Genomic DNA, 19,033 nt, shown 5'->3' with positions numbered 1-19,033 from the left:
CGCCTCCCCCATCTGGGAGCCATAGTCAAGGGAGGGAGGGAAACCAGGACATCTTGGAAGCAGCTGGATGTGAAGGGTGGGGTTAGGCTTGTGTAGGGCTGGAAAAGACACCCAGGAATGCCCCGAAGCCAGCAGAGAAGAAAGAGAGACACAGAAAGCCACATCCAAGCCTTCTGATACAGCTATCACTCCTAAGATATCCACACTTTGCAGGTAGGAGGCTGAGGTTCCCAATGACTTTAATCCTCGTAACAGCTAAAGCTGAAAAGTCAGGGGAGGAATGAGTAATTCATCCAGAGTTCCTCTCATGGGACAAATACTAATTTTCCTTGCATTCCCTTTGTTCTGCACACAAAACCCCCTTCTTTTCTACAAGAGAAAAATTTAAAATATTCTAAAAAATAAGAACCAACATAAATCATGTAAAGGTACAAGATCCCAGTGATGAATGACTGTATCGTATACCTAAAATATACCAATAAACTTAATGGAAAAAAAATATTCTTCATGAGAGAATAAGCCCAGCCAGGTGTGGTACCACATGCATATAATCCCAACACTCTGGAAGGACGAGGCAGGAGGACTGAAAGTTCAACCCCAGGCTTGGCAACTCAGTGACTTAGTGAGACCCTATCTCAAAATAAAGGGCTGGAGATGTAGCTCGGTGTATATATATTAAGTCCAAAGAGCACGATTTCAGCAGCAACAGCCTCTCCTTCATAGTTTTGGATTGTGATCCTTTGCTGCCCTGGCTGACCACCTCTGAGGACAGTGGGGCTGGAAGGCGGAAGTGGGACTATAATAGGGCAGGACTGTTCCCCAGACTCACCGAGAGCAAGGACTCCCTGAGCTTGTTCACGAAGTTCTCTGGGGGCAGGATGCCCAGGGCAGGTCTGTTGATGAAGGCGCTCTGTAAAAGGGGCGCAGAAGACAAGCAGTGACTTTGCAGGGTTCCCCCAGGTCCCGATCACCTTGTGCCTCTTCATGGAAGAGGGGCTCAAGCAGGCTCTGAGCAGTATTGCAGGCTGGGGGTATCTGTTGGCGCTGAGGATGACAGATTTCCCTAACCTTTAGGGACATTCACTAGGAAACCAGGGAGAGTACAAGGGACCCCTTTTCATATTTTTTTGTTTTGCAGCTTACTGCAAATCTATAATTTAGGAAAACTCCATCAGAATGGTCAAAACATGGACACTGGGGCCGGGGATTTAGCTCAGTGGTTTCACTGCCTGCTGCGCAAGCCCAAGGACCAGAGTTCGATCCCTGGTACCAAAACACAAAACAAAACAAAACATGGACACTGACACACATTATCTAGGATGTAGAGAATGTGCAGCTCTCATTCTGGAGTATTCTCTGATGGGAAGGTGAAATGGTGCAGCCACTCAGGAAGGCAAAGTGCTAGCTCCTACAATGCTGAGTGTGTACTTACCCTGTCCCCCAGCAATTCACTCCAAGGTGTTCCCACAAGTGAAACAAAAGCACACATCCACACAGAGACGTGTGTGTGAACGGTTATGGTGGCTTTTATTCTCTTTTGCCAAAAACTGGAAACAACTCAATGTCCCTCCACTGGGGGAAGAATAAACAACCTGTGGTTCATTCATACCGTGGAATACTACTCAGCAATGTAAAAGAACACTCCTGCAATATACACGATTACATGGAAGAATCTCACAGTCACGGTACTGAAAGAAGCCAGAAGCCAACAGTAGTAGCCTGTATGGTTCCATTTACATGGCATTGTAGAACAGACAAACTGTGGGGACAGAAAACAGCACATGGTTGCCTGGGGCTGGAGCACAACCGACTGCCAGAGGCACAAGGGGAATGAATGGAGCAATGGGCTGTTCTGTCTGAATTTTTAAAAATTGTGGTAGAAACCGCTTAACATAAAACACACTATTGTAACCATTTCTCAGTGTACATTAGGTGCATCCACACTGTTGTGCAGCCTTCACCACCATCCATCCCCAGGAGTCTTCCATCTTCCCACACTGAAATTGTTCCCTATCTCCCTGCTCCCAGCCCCTGGCAACCATTATTGTCTTGTTTTATGAATGCAGTGACTCTAGGACCTCCATGGCATCTTCCACTATTTGTCCTTTTGTGGCTGGCTTATTTCACATAGCACAGTCCTCGAGGTTCAGCTCTTTGGCGACATGTGTCAGAATTTCCTTCCTTTCTGCGGCTAATACTTGTTGCATGGGTGGGGCCACACTGGTTTATCCATTCACCAACCGATGATCAGTGGGCTGCTCGCCCCAATTGGCCATTGTGAAGATGCCGCTGTAGATGCACATGTGCAGATGCATCTGGGTTTTGACTGTGATTGTGCAAAAGAGCATTTGTACACTGTACACTGAAAAGGGTGGGTTTTACCGTACGTAAGTTTCAGGGGCTTTACAAAGCTTCAGGATAACCTTGTCACACTCACTGATTGTAAAACTAAGCCATTGTACTGGAGGACAGAGATGTATCAGATTTAGTGACAAAACATGTGAAGCCAGTGAATTCAGAATAGTTCGCTCTACAGGAAATAAGAGATGAAGGGTGCGCAGGGGTGGGAAGTCACTCTTGGGATCCCAGGAAGGAGGTGAGCCAGGGACATAGCCTGAGGTTGACCAGAAGTCCCAGGCCCCATTGTGTTGGTGGTGGGAGCTGCTTGTATGCTAATGACAGACACCTGCAGTGGGAGGAAAAGCAGCTAATCCTGGGGGTTTCCCCACTTCTGATGGGGAAGGGGCTGCACCATGAACAGTGAGGTCACACAAATGGATTTGGGCTATAAAAAGGATCATATATATATATATTTTTTTTGTACCGGGGATCAAACTCAGGACCTTGTGCTTGTGAGGCAAGCAGCAGAACCACTGAGCTAAATCCCTGGCCTTAAAGGGATCATAACTTAAATCCAGTGTAGCATCTTGAAGCAGATCCTGCAATACAGCACAAAAGACAGTACTAAGAAGACGGTAAAATCCAGACTGGTCTCCTGGTGGCTTTGGGAAGTGGTTTGGGCCTCTAGAAACTGTGGTTGATTCACACCTCTGTTGCTTTTTCTTCTTTGTGACCACCCAAGTGACTCTAGGAGAAGTGGCATGGAAAATTAACCTTCTTCCCTTGTAGAGTTGGGAAACTGAGGTGCAGAGAGGTCGAACAACTTGCCCCAAGACATACAGACAGGAAAGGGCAGAACCACGTTGAAGATCCAGGCTGGGTGCAGATGCTACTCTGTCACACCCTTCAGGCAGGCTCCCCCAGAAAGGTTAATGCCAGGTATGAGTTTGCTTGGTACAACCCGGAGACTGGGGCTGGCCTGTTGGGGTCTTTAAGGAGCATTTCCTCCTCACTCTAAGCTGTTTGTGGGGCTTCTAAGAAGTAGGATGCAACCGGATCAGGGTGGAGGCAAACTGCCAACGTGGGCTGCAGGGAAGACTCCTGGAGGAGTCTGCCCAGCAGACTGGTAGCTTGACTGCCTATCTGGGCCTGGGAAAGATGTGGGGGTGGTGTTCTTGTTCAATAAAGCATGACACCAAGAACAGAAGCCATGTGAGACATCATCAGGTCACAGAATCAAATGAAGACAGGTTTCTAGAAGCTTCACCATCAGCCCATTAGTCTTAACATGCAGCATGAAGAGAAGGGGCTTGGTTTAAGTGGCTATGCAACCTTGGGCCTGTTACCTAACTTCTCAGCTTCAGGGTCTTCATCTGCCAAAATGGGGAGCCCCCCCTGGCTTGTAAGGAGGTAGGAGGTGACATGGATACAGAGAATGCAGGAGCTCAGACTCCAGGGACAGAATCATGCAGTTGGAAAGGCCTGAAAGTCACAGGTAGGCGTGCGTCTCACCTGGCCAAGCCCCCTATGCTATGTCATTCCAGGTGCAGGGACGTCAGAGTGTAGCTGTCACGGATTGCAATATGACCATGCACACATGATGCCCCATAATCCTTGCACAGCTGGTGAGCAATGTAACAACATGGCCCTGGTGACAGAGGAAATCATAACTGGAACCCAGGTATTAGATTCGGGGGGACATGGTTTTGTTTGTGCAGTCACATGAAGCCATTACGGTGGAGTTTCACAGTGGTGCTGTGACAGGTTCCTTCTCAGGACTTGATAAGCTGGCAGGAAACTGCCCTGGATGGGGTGAGCACCAGAATGCTCACCCCAGGCTGTCTCCAGCCAAGAACTGTCAGCCGGCAGTGTCTCAGCCCGATGCTCAGTGTGCCCACGTTTTAGCATCTCTAACACAGGGTTAGCGTCTCTTCTCCCCAAGTTCCAAAGTTCTCTGCAGAACGACTCATACAACTGTGTTGGAGGGTGTGATCTCTCCAACGTGGTCCAGGCCAAGAACCGTGCCAGGCACACAGCTGGCAGTCAGCCCATTACTGGTAATAGAACACGAGTCGAGAAACAAGGCTGAGCTGGCGTGTGGCTCAGGGACAGAGCGCTCGCCTAGCATGCAGGAGGTCCTGGGTTCCATCCCAGTAAAAAAACAAAACAAAACAAAAAGCTGAAGAAGAAAGCAGGAGCCAGATCAGTAAGGGCTTTGCATTGGATGCAGATGAACTTCCTAAAGGCAGTGGACCTGGGCTCCATGCACCGTGGGGAGGCTTGGGGGACAGTTCGGCTGGGAGGAGGTGAGGCAGGAAATGCAGGGGCTGTGGGACAGAGGCCGCTGCCAGGGATGCCAGTGGGGGAGGTGAGGAGCAGGCCCAGCCCCAGCTGGGCGGGGCGTGAGAGGTGCCTGAGCCTGCAGGCCCCTGGTGGGGATGGAGGGATGCTGCCCCCAAATCAGAATCCTTGGGCCTTGACGTCATGTGCTCTTGGGAAGATTCTGCCTCTGCAGGCAGTTAACATTGCAAATATGTTTGACATGTTTGTTGACACATTTTTTTCCGCACCAACTGCCAAGGCATCTGGGGTTCTTATGCTGTTTCAGAACAAAGCCCGGCTTTGAATGTAAACATCCATGGAGCCCCTGGGGGAAAAGCCTTCATCAAATCCCAACCAGAGACCCCAATTTCCTCTCCAGCGGCCCCTGCACCTGCCGGTTAAGCGGAGGCAAGAATGTCCCCCATCCCCCCTAAGAAGAGCACACCCTTTTATAAGGAGGAACAGTGGTTCTTTCTAGTGATCTTCAATTCTGTCGATTAAAGGGGAAGACCATTTTGAGGCTGGGGACTCGGTTCCTTACCAGGACTGGGTACTTGGTCCCCTTTGCCTTCCTTAGATCTGTTTTTGGAAATCAAGCTCCTTGTCATGTGTGCTCTAGGTTGTCCCTCTCTGAGTCAAATGAAAACCCTCCAATGACACCGAGTGTTGGTGAGGATTTAGAGCAACTGGACCCCCTCTCCTGTCCCCGCACTGCTGGTGGAATGGAAATTGGGACTTGAAGAACTGGCAGGATTTGCTGAAGCTCCATACAGACACATGCCAAGACTGGCAATCTACTCTTAGCTCTGTGTCCAACACTCATCTTGATGTGCTCAGCATGAGACACAGACTTGATCATGGCAGCCATCTTTGTAAGAGCCCCAAACTGGAAACCACCCTCGTGCCCATCAACAGTAGGAAGGATGGCACATTCACACAATGGGACCCTAGAAAGCTGCTAGTCAGTGGCCACACATGACTCTGAGGATGAATCACACAGATGTGACTTGTTTTGTTTATAGTTTTCCTTGGCAGGGCTGGGGATTGAACCCAGGGCCTCCACATGTTAGGAACTGCTGCTGGAACTGCTGGAACTACACCATAGCCTTTTAAGTTTTATTTTGAAACAGGGGCTTGTTAAGTTGCTAAGTTACTCGGGCTGGCCTCAAATTTGTGATCTGCCTGCCTCAGCCCTCTGAGTAGCTGGCAGTACAGATGTGTACCACCACTCCTGGCTTCAGACATGAAATAAACCAGGTAAGACAAAGTGCACACTGTGTGATTCCATTTATGCAGCCACAAAGAACAGGAGAGACACACCCAGCATATAGATGGTGTGGTCTACTAAATTGGAGGTATATTTGTGGGTTTATTCCCAGCAGCTCCACTGTCTGTGTGACTTGGGCAAATACTTAACCTCTCTGTACCTCAGTTTCCTCATGGGTGAAATGAGGATAACACTGTACCTGCTTCACAGATATGTCAATATTACAGCTATAGGGGCCGGGGATATAGCTCAGTGGTTCCGCCACCTCCTTTGCAAGCACGAGGTCCCGAGTTTGATCCCCGGTACCAAAAAAAAAAAATTACAGCTATAAAGAGCTAAGCACAGTGTTTAGTGCAAATTTTTTTCTTCATAAGCATTACTAATTATTATCGCTACTTTACGCCTATAAAACTGCCTGCCTTGTTCTGTGGCACTTAGTCTGGTTGCAGTTCTTTGCTTACGTGTGTTGTTAACCATTTGCCTCTTTGGGAATGGGGATACTGTGCTTTTGGTCCCCAAAGCATTCCAAGTGCCTAGAGCATAGTATGAGCTCGATACCTTTTGTGGAATGATGAATGAATGAATGGGCTGTTTCTAAGAGCTGCTCAGTGATTCCATGAATGGCATGAAACATTTGGTCTTTATGTAACATACCACATTCTGTCTTTATGAGACATACCACATTCTGAGGCTGCTGGACCAGTTTTGCCAGGGCAGGATGGCTGTAACCTGGGGAGAGGAGGGTGTGTTAGACAGAGCATCACATTCCTTTTCGTCCCCTGCTCCATCCCTCCCAACCCTGAAATTCTCTTCACATCCCACAGGGTCTTTTATCCTCTGTAGACAGACAGATATTCCTGGGGTCCTGACCCTGTTTTAGACTCTCTCAGCCCCCAGCCCTGAAATCTGCAACCAGTGCCTTAGGGGATCTGGTGCTTGTTCAGGTTGAGCCCTGCTGGACTGGACAAACACAAGAGGAGGTGAAGGTGAGGTCAAAGCACATTTCAACACAAGGCTAGCAGCAGTTCAACAGTGTGACAAACTGTGGATTTCCTCCTGCCTTCCTGCCAGGGCCCACTGACTGAGGCGGAGCCCAGTGGATATTTTCTGTTTGTCTGGGGACTGTGTAATGCCACCTGCATCTGTCACCAGCATGCCCCATCCTGTGCTTATTCCCAGGGTCCCACTCCCTTTACTGTCCAGACAGGGCTGACATCACATGACAAGGCTTAGCATACACTTTGACCCAGTAATTGCTCTTCTGCAAATTTATCCCATAGATGCGTCTAAAGACCTACACACGTAGATCTTAGCAGTGACGCTCTGATAGTCTAGACTTGAAAGCAACTTAACGTGCATCAATAGCAGATCAGGGAAATGAACTATGATTCATCCCTATGATGCATGCTGTCTAATGTGACTATGCAGCTGTGGAAAAGGATGAGAGATCTATCTGTGCTGAGCTAGAATGATCTCTGGAATCTACTGCCATGTGAAAACAGAAAGAGACGGGGATACAGAGGTGCTGATGTGTGCACTGACTATCTTGCTACCAGAAAACAACAATTATCGTTGCTTTTGAAAGAGGAATTGGGGATGGGGCTCAGACTTGGGAAAAACACTACCCCCCCTTAAGTTATAATTTAAAAACAATTTTTTCCACACTGGGGACTGAAACCAGATGCAACTTTATGACTGAGCTCTACCTCCAGCCCTTTATGGTCTTTTCTTTTGAGACAAGGTCTTGCCAAGTTGCCCAGGCTGACCTTGAACTTGCAATTCTCCTGCCTCAGCTTCCTAGCATGCTATGATTACAGGAGGATGCCACCACCCTCCTTAAAAACAAAAAACAAAAAAAACTTAATCCATAAGGCTTCGTCTGTGGTCATGTTAGATTCCAACAAGGTGATTTTAATCTTCCAGGGCCCTTTTGAAGATGCAGTCTATGATTCTATTGCACGGTGGGTTCCCTAGGAGCTGCTCTGTGTCTTGAAAAGCTGCTTCACAGGCTGCTGAATGCTTTGTAGGGACCCAGGGCCCTCGCCAAGAGGCCCAGCAGGAGGGAGTCTCAGGGAGCCTCAGGGTCACCGTATCTATGGAGCCCACCAGGTCTTGCTGGACTCTTCCCCGAGCTGCATCAGAATGGATGACGATTCTGAATGCAGGGAGGAGGGGCAAGGTGCCCAGACACGGTCCTGACAGCCGCGGGACTTTGGTGCCTACTTTGGGCACTGAGCAGGCCAAAGAGGACAAGAAAAGGGCAGGCCGGGTCTCCCTGATCTGACACCCTCCTCCACCCAGTTGGTGGCTTTGGGCTCCACGAACACACCTGTGAAGAATTCACCTTTGTATGGCCCGAGTGCGGTACATCATAGCAATAGAATTAAAAAACAATCAGGTGATCATCTCACCAGATGCAGAAAGGACATTTGACAAAACCTAATGTGGTTTCATGATAAACACGCAGTAAGCTAGGAATTGAAAAGCACTTCCTCAGCCCGCTATAAAACTTACAATGAATGGTGAAATGGTGAAAGACCAATGCTTTCTCCCCGAGATTAAGAACAAAGCAAGGACATCTTCCCTCGCTACTTCTGTTCAACATCATATTAGAGGTTCCAGTCAGGCAGAATAGATAAGAAAGAGAAATACAAAGTATTTAGATTGGGAAGGAAGAAGCAAAACTATCTCTACTTACAGATCTTGTATACAGAAAATCCTAAGGAATCCACTAAAAAATGATTAATGCTAACAAAGGGGGTTAGCAGGTGGCCAGGATGCCAAAAAGATCAGGGCACAAAAATCAATTGTATTTCTATACACTCGTAATGAACAACCCAAAAACAAATTAAGATGTCCTGCCTGGCACTGTAATTTAACTTGTCTGCCTCCTCACTCAGAGTGGTGTTTCTTCAATGCCGGATGCCGTGTTTTTGAATGAATGACATAAAAGACAGCTTCATCTGGTTCAATCACCTTGACAAACATTCTCAGAAACTTCTGTCTTTACATACATAAACTTCCGGAACATAAAGGAAGAGAAAGAAAACATATATAACTAATATATAACATATATAACTAACTAATAACTAATGAGATGATATTTGCTATTTATTGAGCTCTACATGCCAGGCTCTGTATCAAATGCTTAATATACTTCGTTTTACGTAATCTTCCAGCACCCGGAGGCAGGCATCACTAGCTCAGTGGGGCTGATGACAATGAGGAGATGTAGAGAGGTTAAGGAACGGGCCTGGTGCCTTAGCTCAGAGACAGGCTTTGGGCCCAGCACAGTGTGGCTACCGTGTGTGGCTCCAGCTCCATCCATCCTCTTTACGACAGCACCCATTTATGGAGCATCTACGATGTGCATGTGGTTTCTGTCCCTTATCTCGAATCCTCGCAGTAGCCCTGCAGGAAGGCCAAGTTTGGAGGAGGAGGGAGGCACCGAGGTCTACAGGCCAGATCGTAAGACCCCCAGTTGTTCAGCTTAATGCATTTCAGTAGAATGATGTAGAGATCCAGTGATGAGGGCAAGAACTCAGAAGTGTCACATGTGAGTAAAGACAATCTTGGAGCAGGAAGTAGACTTTGAGGGAAAAGAACCACTCCTGTGTGACAGCATCAGTTTTCATCACACATTCCGCTATGGTCTGAATATCTGGATTCCTCTAGATCCTTATGTTGACATCCTAGCCCCCAGGGTGATGGTACTAGGAGGTGTGGCATTTGGGAGATGATTAGGTCAGGAGAGTGGAGGCTTCAAGAAGGGAGCAGCGTGCTTACTGAGGCCCAAGGGAGTGTCTGCAGCCTGCCATGTGTTAGGGGACAGAGAGGAGGCATCACCTATGAGCCAGAAAGCCAGCCCTTGCCAGACACTGGCTCTGCTGGTGCCTTCACCTCGGACTTTCCAGCTTTCAAACTTGTGGCAAATAGATCTTGGTTATTTAAAAGGTACCAGTCTACGGCATTTTGTCACAGCAGCCCAGAGGACCAAGACATACACCTTGTATCTATTTGCTGTAGCCCAATTCACTTTCTAACTGAAATGCGTATTCTTTGAAAGGAGACTCTGTATCATTGTAGCTCTGTCACCTGTCCCAGGCTCTGAGCTGGGCCTGTTCTCTGCCACAATCAAAGATTAGCAAGTTTAGATGGTTAAGACCCAGCATCACCAGGGGAGGCTTTCTCCAAAGTAGAATCTAAAAGAGTGAAAGAGACTGGAAAAGCTTTGAGGGTTCACTGTGCTGCTGAGGATGGGCTAGGGAGTTGGAGGGGGCCGTGGGGAGAGAGCTGACTTCCTCCAACCCTCTTCCCTACCCTTCCTTCGCTGAGGCTCGCTCACCATGCAAGACTGACACTCTCTGGGTTTTTCCACTGTTTTTGGCCAGAGGTCTTTGTGTCCTATCTCCTTATCACGCTGCCTGGGTGTTTATGGCTTTTCTGCCTCAGTAGATAAGGTAAATCTCATTAAGCCACACAATGGGCTTGTCTTAGGGCCTCCTGAAGGAGAAAGAGATGAGAGTAGAGCCGGTCCCTCTGATGAAGGAAATCTCGCCGTGGCTTCCATGCTGCAGGAGCCCCCTCCCCTCCACTGCAGGGCAGGCCTTCAAGAGGCTGCTCCATGGAAAGAGCTGAGAGGACAGAATCACGGTTCATGTTCCTGGGTTCCCCGTGCCCACCAGGCAAACCCTGCCACCTGCAGAAACCTGGCAGTGACGTAGGCAGAGGGGATGTTGAAACACTGACAACACAGGGCTGCTGTGGTCACTGAGTGAAGCAAATCAAGACACTGAGCACCATGCAGGGCCTACAGGAAGTTCTCTGACTATCAGCCTAAAACAATCAATTCAAGCTGGGCACACACATGTCATCCCAGCTGCTTGGGAAACTGAGGCAGGAGGACTACAAGTTTCAGGGCAGTCTGGGGAAGTTAACAAGACCCTGTCTCAAAAAGTAAATGAATAAAAGAAAAAGGATGTAGCTCAGCGTGAGGCTGTGGGTTCAATGCCCATTACCTACCGCCCCGCCAAAAACCAAAAACCAAAAACCAGAAACAAAAACCTCAAACATCTCCAAGGTCACAAATATGGGAGAAAATATAGCCTGAAAGAAGACTTTTATAATTTGTAGTCTTGTAACAAATGCAGCAGGTCTGATCCTCTCTTCTCCATCCATGTGATGCTGGGATTGAAACTGAGGGAGCCCTGGGCGTGGTCCCAGTGCCACAACGAAGAGATGGAGCTGGAATTTGAGCCCAGGACAACTTCAGAGTCCATCCCTTCCACTCCATCACGAAGGGGAGGTGAGGTTTTCTAACTCTTTGATTTTCAAGTGCCTGCAAAGACCCAGACATCTCTGAATGACGGATCTCCCTCGAGAATGAATCATCCGCTCAGTTTCTGATCACATCTTAATGGGGAATAGATAGGTTTGAAGAAATAGGTTGGGAGGGAGAGAAGGGAAGCCCTAAGGCTGGGCCTCAGGGGAACTGGCCCACACTGCTGACAGGGCAGGGGGTTGCTGCTGATGGGTAGTGCACGACAACCCATCTCCTCTGTGGCAGACCAGCAGCTGCGTCTGCGAAGGAAGGACCCGCTTCATCACACACAGCCCAAAGCCGCTGAACACAGCCGGGAGTCCATCAACCCGAAGAACATTAACCAGCCAAACAGCAAACAACAGCTCCCACATTTCCAAACTAGCCCTGTCTATTCTGTCCTCTGCATCACTTTGTATGGTCAGGAGGAGAGCCTGGGTTGCTGTTGGCATTGCCACTGAGGTGGCTTCTCCTGGGCAGGTCACCCATCTATCTGCCAGCTGCTGTGTGTTTCAGCTGATGACAGCTCCAGCTGCCTCCTCTTCCAGAAAACTGCCCTTACTGCATGGCAGCCACTTTGCCAGGCCCTCCCCTCTGGCACGGATTGGCCGTGGTGGGCTGGCACAGGGGTACAGTTCCATCCTCCAGAGTCCCCCGTGGGATCAAGCTGGGACAGTCTCCAGCAGAGCCCTCATTCTTTCTGCTCCTTCCCCAACTCTTTCTCTTCCCTCCTTTCTCCTGAGTGCTCTTCTCCAACAGACAACATGGACAAGAATCCTAGCCTCAGGCTCTTCTGGGAACACAGCCTCAAACCCTACATGGTGGATACCATGGTCACATGGAACTGGGTTCAAAACGAGCTTTAATTCCTCTGCATCCTACTAACCTCTTCAGGCTTTCTCTACCTCCCTGCAAAATAGGGATGCGAACATGTACCCATCCTTTAAGGTTTTGGGTAAATGAGAGAAGACGTGTCATATGCCTAATAATATACTCTACACTGGAAGTCCCTAGCCTTTCTGGCACCAGGGACCAGTTTTATAGAAGATAATTTTTCCACTGATGGGGGAAGTGGTGGTGGACAGTTTTAGCATCAGTTCTCACAAGGAGTACACGGGCGAGATCCCTCACATGTGCAGTTCACAGCTGATTCACGCTCCTATGAGAATCTAAGCCACTGCTGATCCGACAGGAGTGGACTCAGGCAGTAATGTGAGTGATGGGGAATGGCTGTAAATGCAGAGGGAGCCTCGCTCACCTCCAGCTGTGTGGCCCAGGACCTGGGGCTTGGGGACCCCTGCTCTACACCACACTACTCTTTCTTGTGACCTTCAGGCAGGTGTCTGGCAACATACAGAGAGGTGCTATTTTGAGGCATGTCTAAAGCCTGACAGCCAAGGAGGAGGGAGGAGACAGAGAGAGAGAAAAAGAGAGACCAGAACCAGTTTTCCAGCTCTTACCAATGGGGACAGAGGCGATCTGGGAGTAAAGATCCAGCATGCGGTTACCATCCACGTCGACCAGGTAGTTGCCTCGGCTCTCTTCATAGTTGCAGAAAAAATGTACGGCCTCTGCATTCTTGGGGAAAGAGAGACTGACTCAGGTTCACTGCAACCCCTTGGCTCCTCCATCCCTTAGGAATAAGCTCCAGTTGGCAGAATAAACGAGGACCTCCCCTCGCTGTGGACCTGTGGGGGTCACTGTGGGCACCAGCAACATGACAGTTCTTGCCCTGGGAGCAATGCCATGAGTGGCTCACTATATAACAGTTCACTAAACTGTGAATTTTGTATTTTGTAAATTTTTTTGTATATGCTCCATATATTGCAAAGCTTGAGATATAAGTCTAAATAGATTCTGGTAAGTTAAGATATATGTCAGACGTGTTTGAGCAGATGCTAAGAAAACTAGAAATAAGTAGTAATTATTAAAGAAATGAAGATTCTGCACTAGAAAATATTCATTTAATGCACAAAAACCTGAACACATAAAAACCAAAACAGAAGAACAAAAAAGATACAAGACAGGAAAAACAAAAAATTAAACTGCAAACATAAATTCAATCCTATCAATAATAACATTAACTGCAAACCAATTAAACAATCCAATAAAAAGCCAAAGATTGTCAGATTGAATAAAAAGAACCAACTACATGGTATTCATAGGAAACACACCACTTTAGATCAGGAATACAAATAGGTTGAAAGTAAAAGGATGGAAAAAAAGCCAATGTGGTAATGGATACTTGTAATCCTAGCACTCTGGGAGGCTGAGGCAGGAGCCTGCATCTTTGAGACTGGTCTGAGATTGGGAGAGAAAAGAAAGAAAGAGAATAGAAAATGATATTTGATATACAAAGCAACCATTGGAAAGTTAGAGGGGCTTATATTAGTATCAGAATAGACCAAAAAACAAACAAAATAAAGCAAAAAACTAAAGAGAAACATCTTGTAATGACAAAGCATAATCCACTAGGAAGATATAATAATTATAAACCTATTTCCAACTAATGACAGGGCCCCAAAATACACAAAGCAAAAATGGTGTGGAAGGGGAAAAATGGAAGGGGAAAATAGTTCTACCTTAATAGTTTGTGACTTCAATACTGACATTCAATAATGGATAAGACAACTAAGCCAGAAATTAGTGAGGAAATAGAAGACTTGAACACCACTCTAAATGCAACTATCTGACAAGCATCTGCAGAATACTCCACCCCACAACAGCAGAATAGTAATTCTTCTCAAGTGCAGATGGAAGGTTCTCAGGATGGACCAGATGGCAGGTCATAAACAGGGCTCAATGAATTTGAAAGGACTGAAATCACACAAAATGTTTTCTAGTCACAATGAAATGAAACTAGAAGCGATAACAGAAAGAAACTGGGGAAATTCACAAAACTGTGGAAATTAAACAACATGTAGATAGTGATAGGCCAAAGAAGAAATCACAGGGGAAACTAGAAGAGATTTCAAACAAAGTCAAACTGCATTTTTTTAAAGGGCTGGCACAGCAAGTGTACCTTAGCTAAAATGTAATAAAGAAGCAACAAAAGAAATGTTCTCATTTCACTCACCTGAATCATATTCAACTGTTTCATTAATTCCTGTGGGTGAGAAGAACAAAAGCATTATGGCTATGACACACTCTGGCCAAAACAGCTTGAAGGTCTTTCATGCTTCCCTAACTCTTTGAACGTTTTTTCCTCTCTTGCCAATACCTTGCTAGTTTATTAGTCAACAATATTATAAATATTTTAAAATTACTTAATATAAATAGTTGGCAGGAAAATATTTCATCACACGGTCAAATTACAACAGACAGAGTGAAGATTTAGATACTTGGAAGATAAACTACACATTTAATAAAAGAAATTAAGCTGAAAGTGCTTATGTAGTGCCTATTAAAAATATGGGCTCGGGCTGGGGATTTAGCTCAGTGGTTCCATTGCCTGCCTTGCAAGCGCAAGGTCCCGAGTTCGATCCCTGGTTCAAAAAAAAGAAAAAAATGGGCTCACTTTTTATTAAAAAAAAAAAAAAAAGTGTTTAGCCAGATATGGTGGCACACACCTGTAATCCCAGCACTCAAGAGGCTGAGGCAGGAGGATCATCACAAGTTTGAGGCCATCCTGGGCTACACAGTGAGTTCAAGGCCAGCCTGGACTGTATAGTGAGACCCTATCTCAAAAAAAAATAAATAAATAAATAAAAGGCTTTCATTCTTCATTAAGAATAGAAAATATAGGGGCCAGGATTTAGCTCAGTGGAACCACACCTGCCTCACAAGTGCAAGGTCCTAAGTTCGATCTCTGCTACAAAAAATATATATATAATCAACTGAAAAAGTTTGCATATTGAAGAACCATTTATAATTACAATCCAAACATTGTATAAACTGCAATTCTGTACAAAAACTGAGAATTAGGCACTCTTTGTTCTGAAATCACAAAGCGTTCAGCTCCAAAAATAACTCAACATAAAATAAACTTTAGCAATTAGTGTCATAAGATTATATATTTCTGTAGAAAAAATATAAAATGATAATTAATGACAGGGATATGAAAGTTATTCCAATATTTTACTATTAAATTGTGACCTGACCTTACATAGAAATGTGCAAGGAAAGTCTTTGTTAGAAAAACACTATCCAAAACAGCTCATCATTTACATTAGTACCAAGATTACTGAATTTACAAACTGGTTGCAATGACAAAAGAAGTATCTTTTGACAGTAAAAAAAAAAAAAAAAGACACTGGATAAAATCTGCAAAATGAAGCCAGGTCTGGTGGTGCACACCTGTAATCCCAGTTACTCAGGAGGCTGAGACAGGAGGATCACAATTTCAAGGCCAGCCTGGGCCACTTAGGAATAAAACAGGGAGGGCCAGGGATTTAGCTCAGTGGTTTCACCTCCTGCTGTGCAAGCACAAGGACCTGAGTTTGATCCTTGGTACCAAAAAAAAAAAAGAAAAGAAAAAAGAAATAAAACAGGGCTGGGGATGTAGCTCAGTGGTAAAGTACCCCTGAGTTTGATGGCCAGGACCAGAAAATAAAATCTGCAAAAACCAAAACTAAACAAAATTGCATTAAGAAGGTTTACACTAGCCTCTTGCCTGGAACAGAAGCCTTCCTTCATTAGCCTCATCTCCTTATCCTCAAGATCAAGGTGAAGGCATTTGACATCCAGGCCCTGTATTACAGTGTCCTGTGGGAGGACGTCCTGCCCCAGGCCCTGGCTGTGGACTTGCACTGGGTGGCAGAGTGAGCTGGAGCTGCTAGGAGCCATTGTGGAGCCCAGGCCTCCAGCAACCTATGGCAGGCCGAGAATGAGCCAGTTCCGCCTGCTAGAGGGCAAGAGGCATGTGGAGCAGAGCTGGGTCACTACAGTGATCCGAGGTGAGCCTAACCCACATCAGCGATAGGCAGCTGTCCCCCAGGTGCACAGGTGAGTCCAACAGAGCTGCACCAGCCCCCAGTGAGCCCTAAATGCAGGGCAAGCAGAAGGACCTGTGCTGGGAGGCTCTGCAATGCAGCACTATTGTGACGACAGATAAGGACACATCTCTTGAAGCCTTCTCTCCCTCCTTGCAGAATGGCCTAGTTAGTTGTAACACCTTATCTCTAGCAGGAAACCCTTGGAAAGCAGCTCACAATACCAGTCCCTAAGCTCAGTTGTGCTCTGGCCTCCAGGGTCCTTATTTCTTCTTTAGGAAACAAACTGCTCAGGTGCCCTCGACTCACCAGAGATCTAGGACCTGGGACTTCTGTCTTCATCAGGGGCCCATCATAGTCAAACTCAAGATCGATTTTGGCTGCAGCTTGACCGATGTGTCGGGATCCTGCAGTAAATGAAGACCATAAGGAGCCCTAGAACAGGCACAAAGAGCACCCACCCTAACAGGTACTCAAAGTTCCTAACAGAGGGGCTGCAGGACGTCAGCCTTGTTCTGGCCAGGCGGCCCCAGAGCCCTGTGTATGGACAGATCTGGGTGCTACAAGGATAGTGCAGGTTTACAAAATAAGAAAAGCTAGTGTCTTGAAGTTACACACAAACAGGCATGCTCCTGTCTCAGGGCAGTGAGGCTAAGCCAGTGCTGATCTCCCAGTCCTTCCTTCTGAGCACTTTCTTTTTTTTTTTTTTTTTGGTGCTGGGGATCGAACTCAGGATCTTATGCTTTCAAGGAAGGTGTGGCGCCACGGAGCTAAATCCCCCACCCAGCACTTTCACTTTTAAGGATTCATCTTAAGAAAATAATGGGACCAACATGTTGAGGACTAGGCAACGTAACTCAGACATCACAGTCTTGAGGTCAGTGTTATCTTGCCTTGGAACAGGGAAGGGTGCAGAAGGCCACATGCCTCCTGGCTATGGGGAGAATGCCGATAACCCAGCACTCCTGAGGCAAGACAGCATCTGCTGAGGACAACTGTCAATATATTTGGGTGTAGAGAAAATCTGGTTCCTAATTAATTTAATCCTTAGCCACCCATTCTCTATAGTTGCTGTTCCATGAATTGCGTGCTTTCCCTCCCCTCAAGGTTCTCACTGGCTAATAAAAGTGGACCAACTGTGGAGTTTTATTTGAGTCTGTCTGCTAGAAGCAGGTCTCCTCACAGTCCCCCCTTTATATCTTGAAAATTGTCTCTGTCTCTTTCTTTTATTCCTGTCATCCCTCTGCCAAAGGTAGCTGAGGGTCTGATCAGCCCTCAATACCAACACACAAAGATGTAGGTAAAAAATATCCATCATAGTACTGTCCGTAACAACAAAGGGAAACAACCGACATGTCTAACGCTGGTGAGCAGCTGAGCAAAACATGACCTAGCCAACTATTTCCTGGGGTATTACACGCCCATTGTTTTGAGACAGAAATTTTGAATATTTATGGAGATGGGAAGATGTCTATAGTATTAGCATATAAAAGACCAAATTATAAAAATTACCCCAATTTTATAACAATTTAGTCCAACTGTAATCCAAATGTATGTGTAGCTAGAGTTTCTCAACCATGATACTGTTGACATCTTGGACTGGATAACCCTTTGTTGTCCTGTGCATTGTAGGATGTGTAGCAGCATCTTTGGGCTCCGTGTACCTGTCCCCAGCTATAATCCCAGTTGTGACAATTCAAATCACCTAGGAGAGAAGCCAGGCCTCTAACCCTAGCTCTTCAGGAGGCTGAGGTAGGAAGATCACTTTGAGGCCAGGAGTTCAAGATTAACCTGAGCAACATCGTGAGATGCTGCCTCAAAAACAAAAGCAAAAAACTCCATGAATCCAAAGTAAAATGAAGTTTGAGAACCCCCAATTTACAGAATAATGCTTCTTGTGATTTTGTTCTTTGTAGTACTGGGGACTGAACCAAGGGCCTTTGCACTGAGCTCCCCCTCCTATAATATTTTGAGACAGGGTCTCAGTAAAGCCACTAAGTTGCCCAGGCTGGCTCCAACTTTGGGTTTTCCCACCTCAGCCTCCCAAAGTGCTGAGATGACAGATGTTTACCACAATAGCCTCATGTTTCTTGTTATAAGCACTCTGAAACTAAGAAGCATGTCTGTGTTTCTCTTGGTACTGAGATGACATGGGGGCAGGAGAGGGAACAGGGAGCTCTTTGGGCTGACCAAGTGTTGCTTTTTAATAATCACAAAGGAGAAAGAGGGTGGCAATACATGACTGTAATCCTGGCTACTCAGAAGGCTGAGGCAGGTGAATAGGATTGCAAATTTGAGGACAGTCTGGGCAACTGAGTGAGACCGCATCTTAGAAACAAGAAACAAACCACACGCGAGAGGGCATAATCAAATTTCTAAATTAAGGTAGTCCCTACTTAGTAGAGGTTTTGTTTGTTTGTTTTAAACCCCAGTTCTGGTCACAAGTCATTTGTTGGAAAGTCATGTTGCCCACAGTGATAAACTTAGGGAAGGTGTATAAATTCTCAGGCTAATCCCACTAGGAGTCTGAGCTCAGTGTATAGCTGAACAGAGAGAGGGACCTCAAGACTGCCTTGGTCCACCTGAGGGAAGAACAGCCGGGGAGACCCAAGGTGTGTGGGTCAGGAGGACGTGGAAGTTCCTCTTGCTCATGGCTTCTTTTTACCTTCCTGCTAGAGGGGTGTTTCAGTTCACGAACTTAATTTTTTCTATGATTCTGGAAAAGATGGCCATGTTCGTGTTCATGTGGGAAAGAGCACTACGGTCATGTTTATCACCTGATGCAGAGTTTGCAAACAAAAACAAAATGTTGCTAAATGCTTCTGTTATGTTTCTGTTTGCAAACCAAGTCGT

General features: G+C 46.4%; 2 protein-coding genes across 8 annotated transcripts in view; one reads left to right on the top strand and one right to left on the bottom strand.

The window, feature by feature from the left end:
• Tmem186 (transmembrane protein 186) overlaps positions 1–6,615 on the top strand; it is a 37,697-nt gene extending 31,082 nt beyond the window's left edge. Inside the window, exons 3-4 of one of the 2 annotated variants that reach the window (XM_087203098.1) lie at positions 3,885–4,021; positions 5,282–6,615. In XM_087203098.1, coding sequence (XP_087059224.1) covers positions 3,885–4,021; positions 5,282–5,296 — 152 coding nt within the window. In that variant the 3' untranslated portion in view covers positions 5,297–6,615. Of the gene's footprint in view, positions 1–3,884 lie in introns of both variants that reach the window. The other variant, XM_087203096.1, reaches the window with a different exon arrangement.
• Positions 1–19,033, bottom strand: part of Abat (4-aminobutyrate aminotransferase) — a 90,360-nt gene that overhangs the window by 19,851 nt on the left and 51,476 nt on the right. For all 6 annotated transcript variants that reach the window (XM_004864865.3, XM_004864866.3, XM_087203094.1 and 3 more), the window contains 5 exons: positions 16,490–16,587; positions 14,326–14,355; positions 12,710–12,827; positions 6,609–6,658; positions 830–910 (listed from right to left, as the gene is read on the bottom strand). In XM_004864865.3, the coding sequence (XP_004864922.1) occupies positions 830–910; positions 6,609–6,658; positions 12,710–12,827; positions 14,326–14,355; positions 16,490–16,587 (377 nt within the window). The remainder of the gene's footprint in view (positions 1–829; positions 911–6,608; positions 6,659–12,709; positions 12,828–14,325; positions 14,356–16,489; positions 16,588–19,033) is intronic.

Source organism: Heterocephalus glaber, unplaced genomic scaffold (genome assembly GCF_053883595.1).
Source record: "Heterocephalus glaber isolate CG9 unplaced genomic scaffold, H.glaber_assembly_v1.0 deba00001781, whole genome shotgun sequence".
NCBI classification, from domain to species: Eukaryota; Metazoa; Chordata; class Mammalia; order Rodentia; family Bathyergidae; genus Heterocephalus; species Heterocephalus glaber.
The sequence above is the reverse complement of the archived record's forward strand: the minus strand, read 5'-3'. Positions and strand labels throughout refer to the sequence as shown.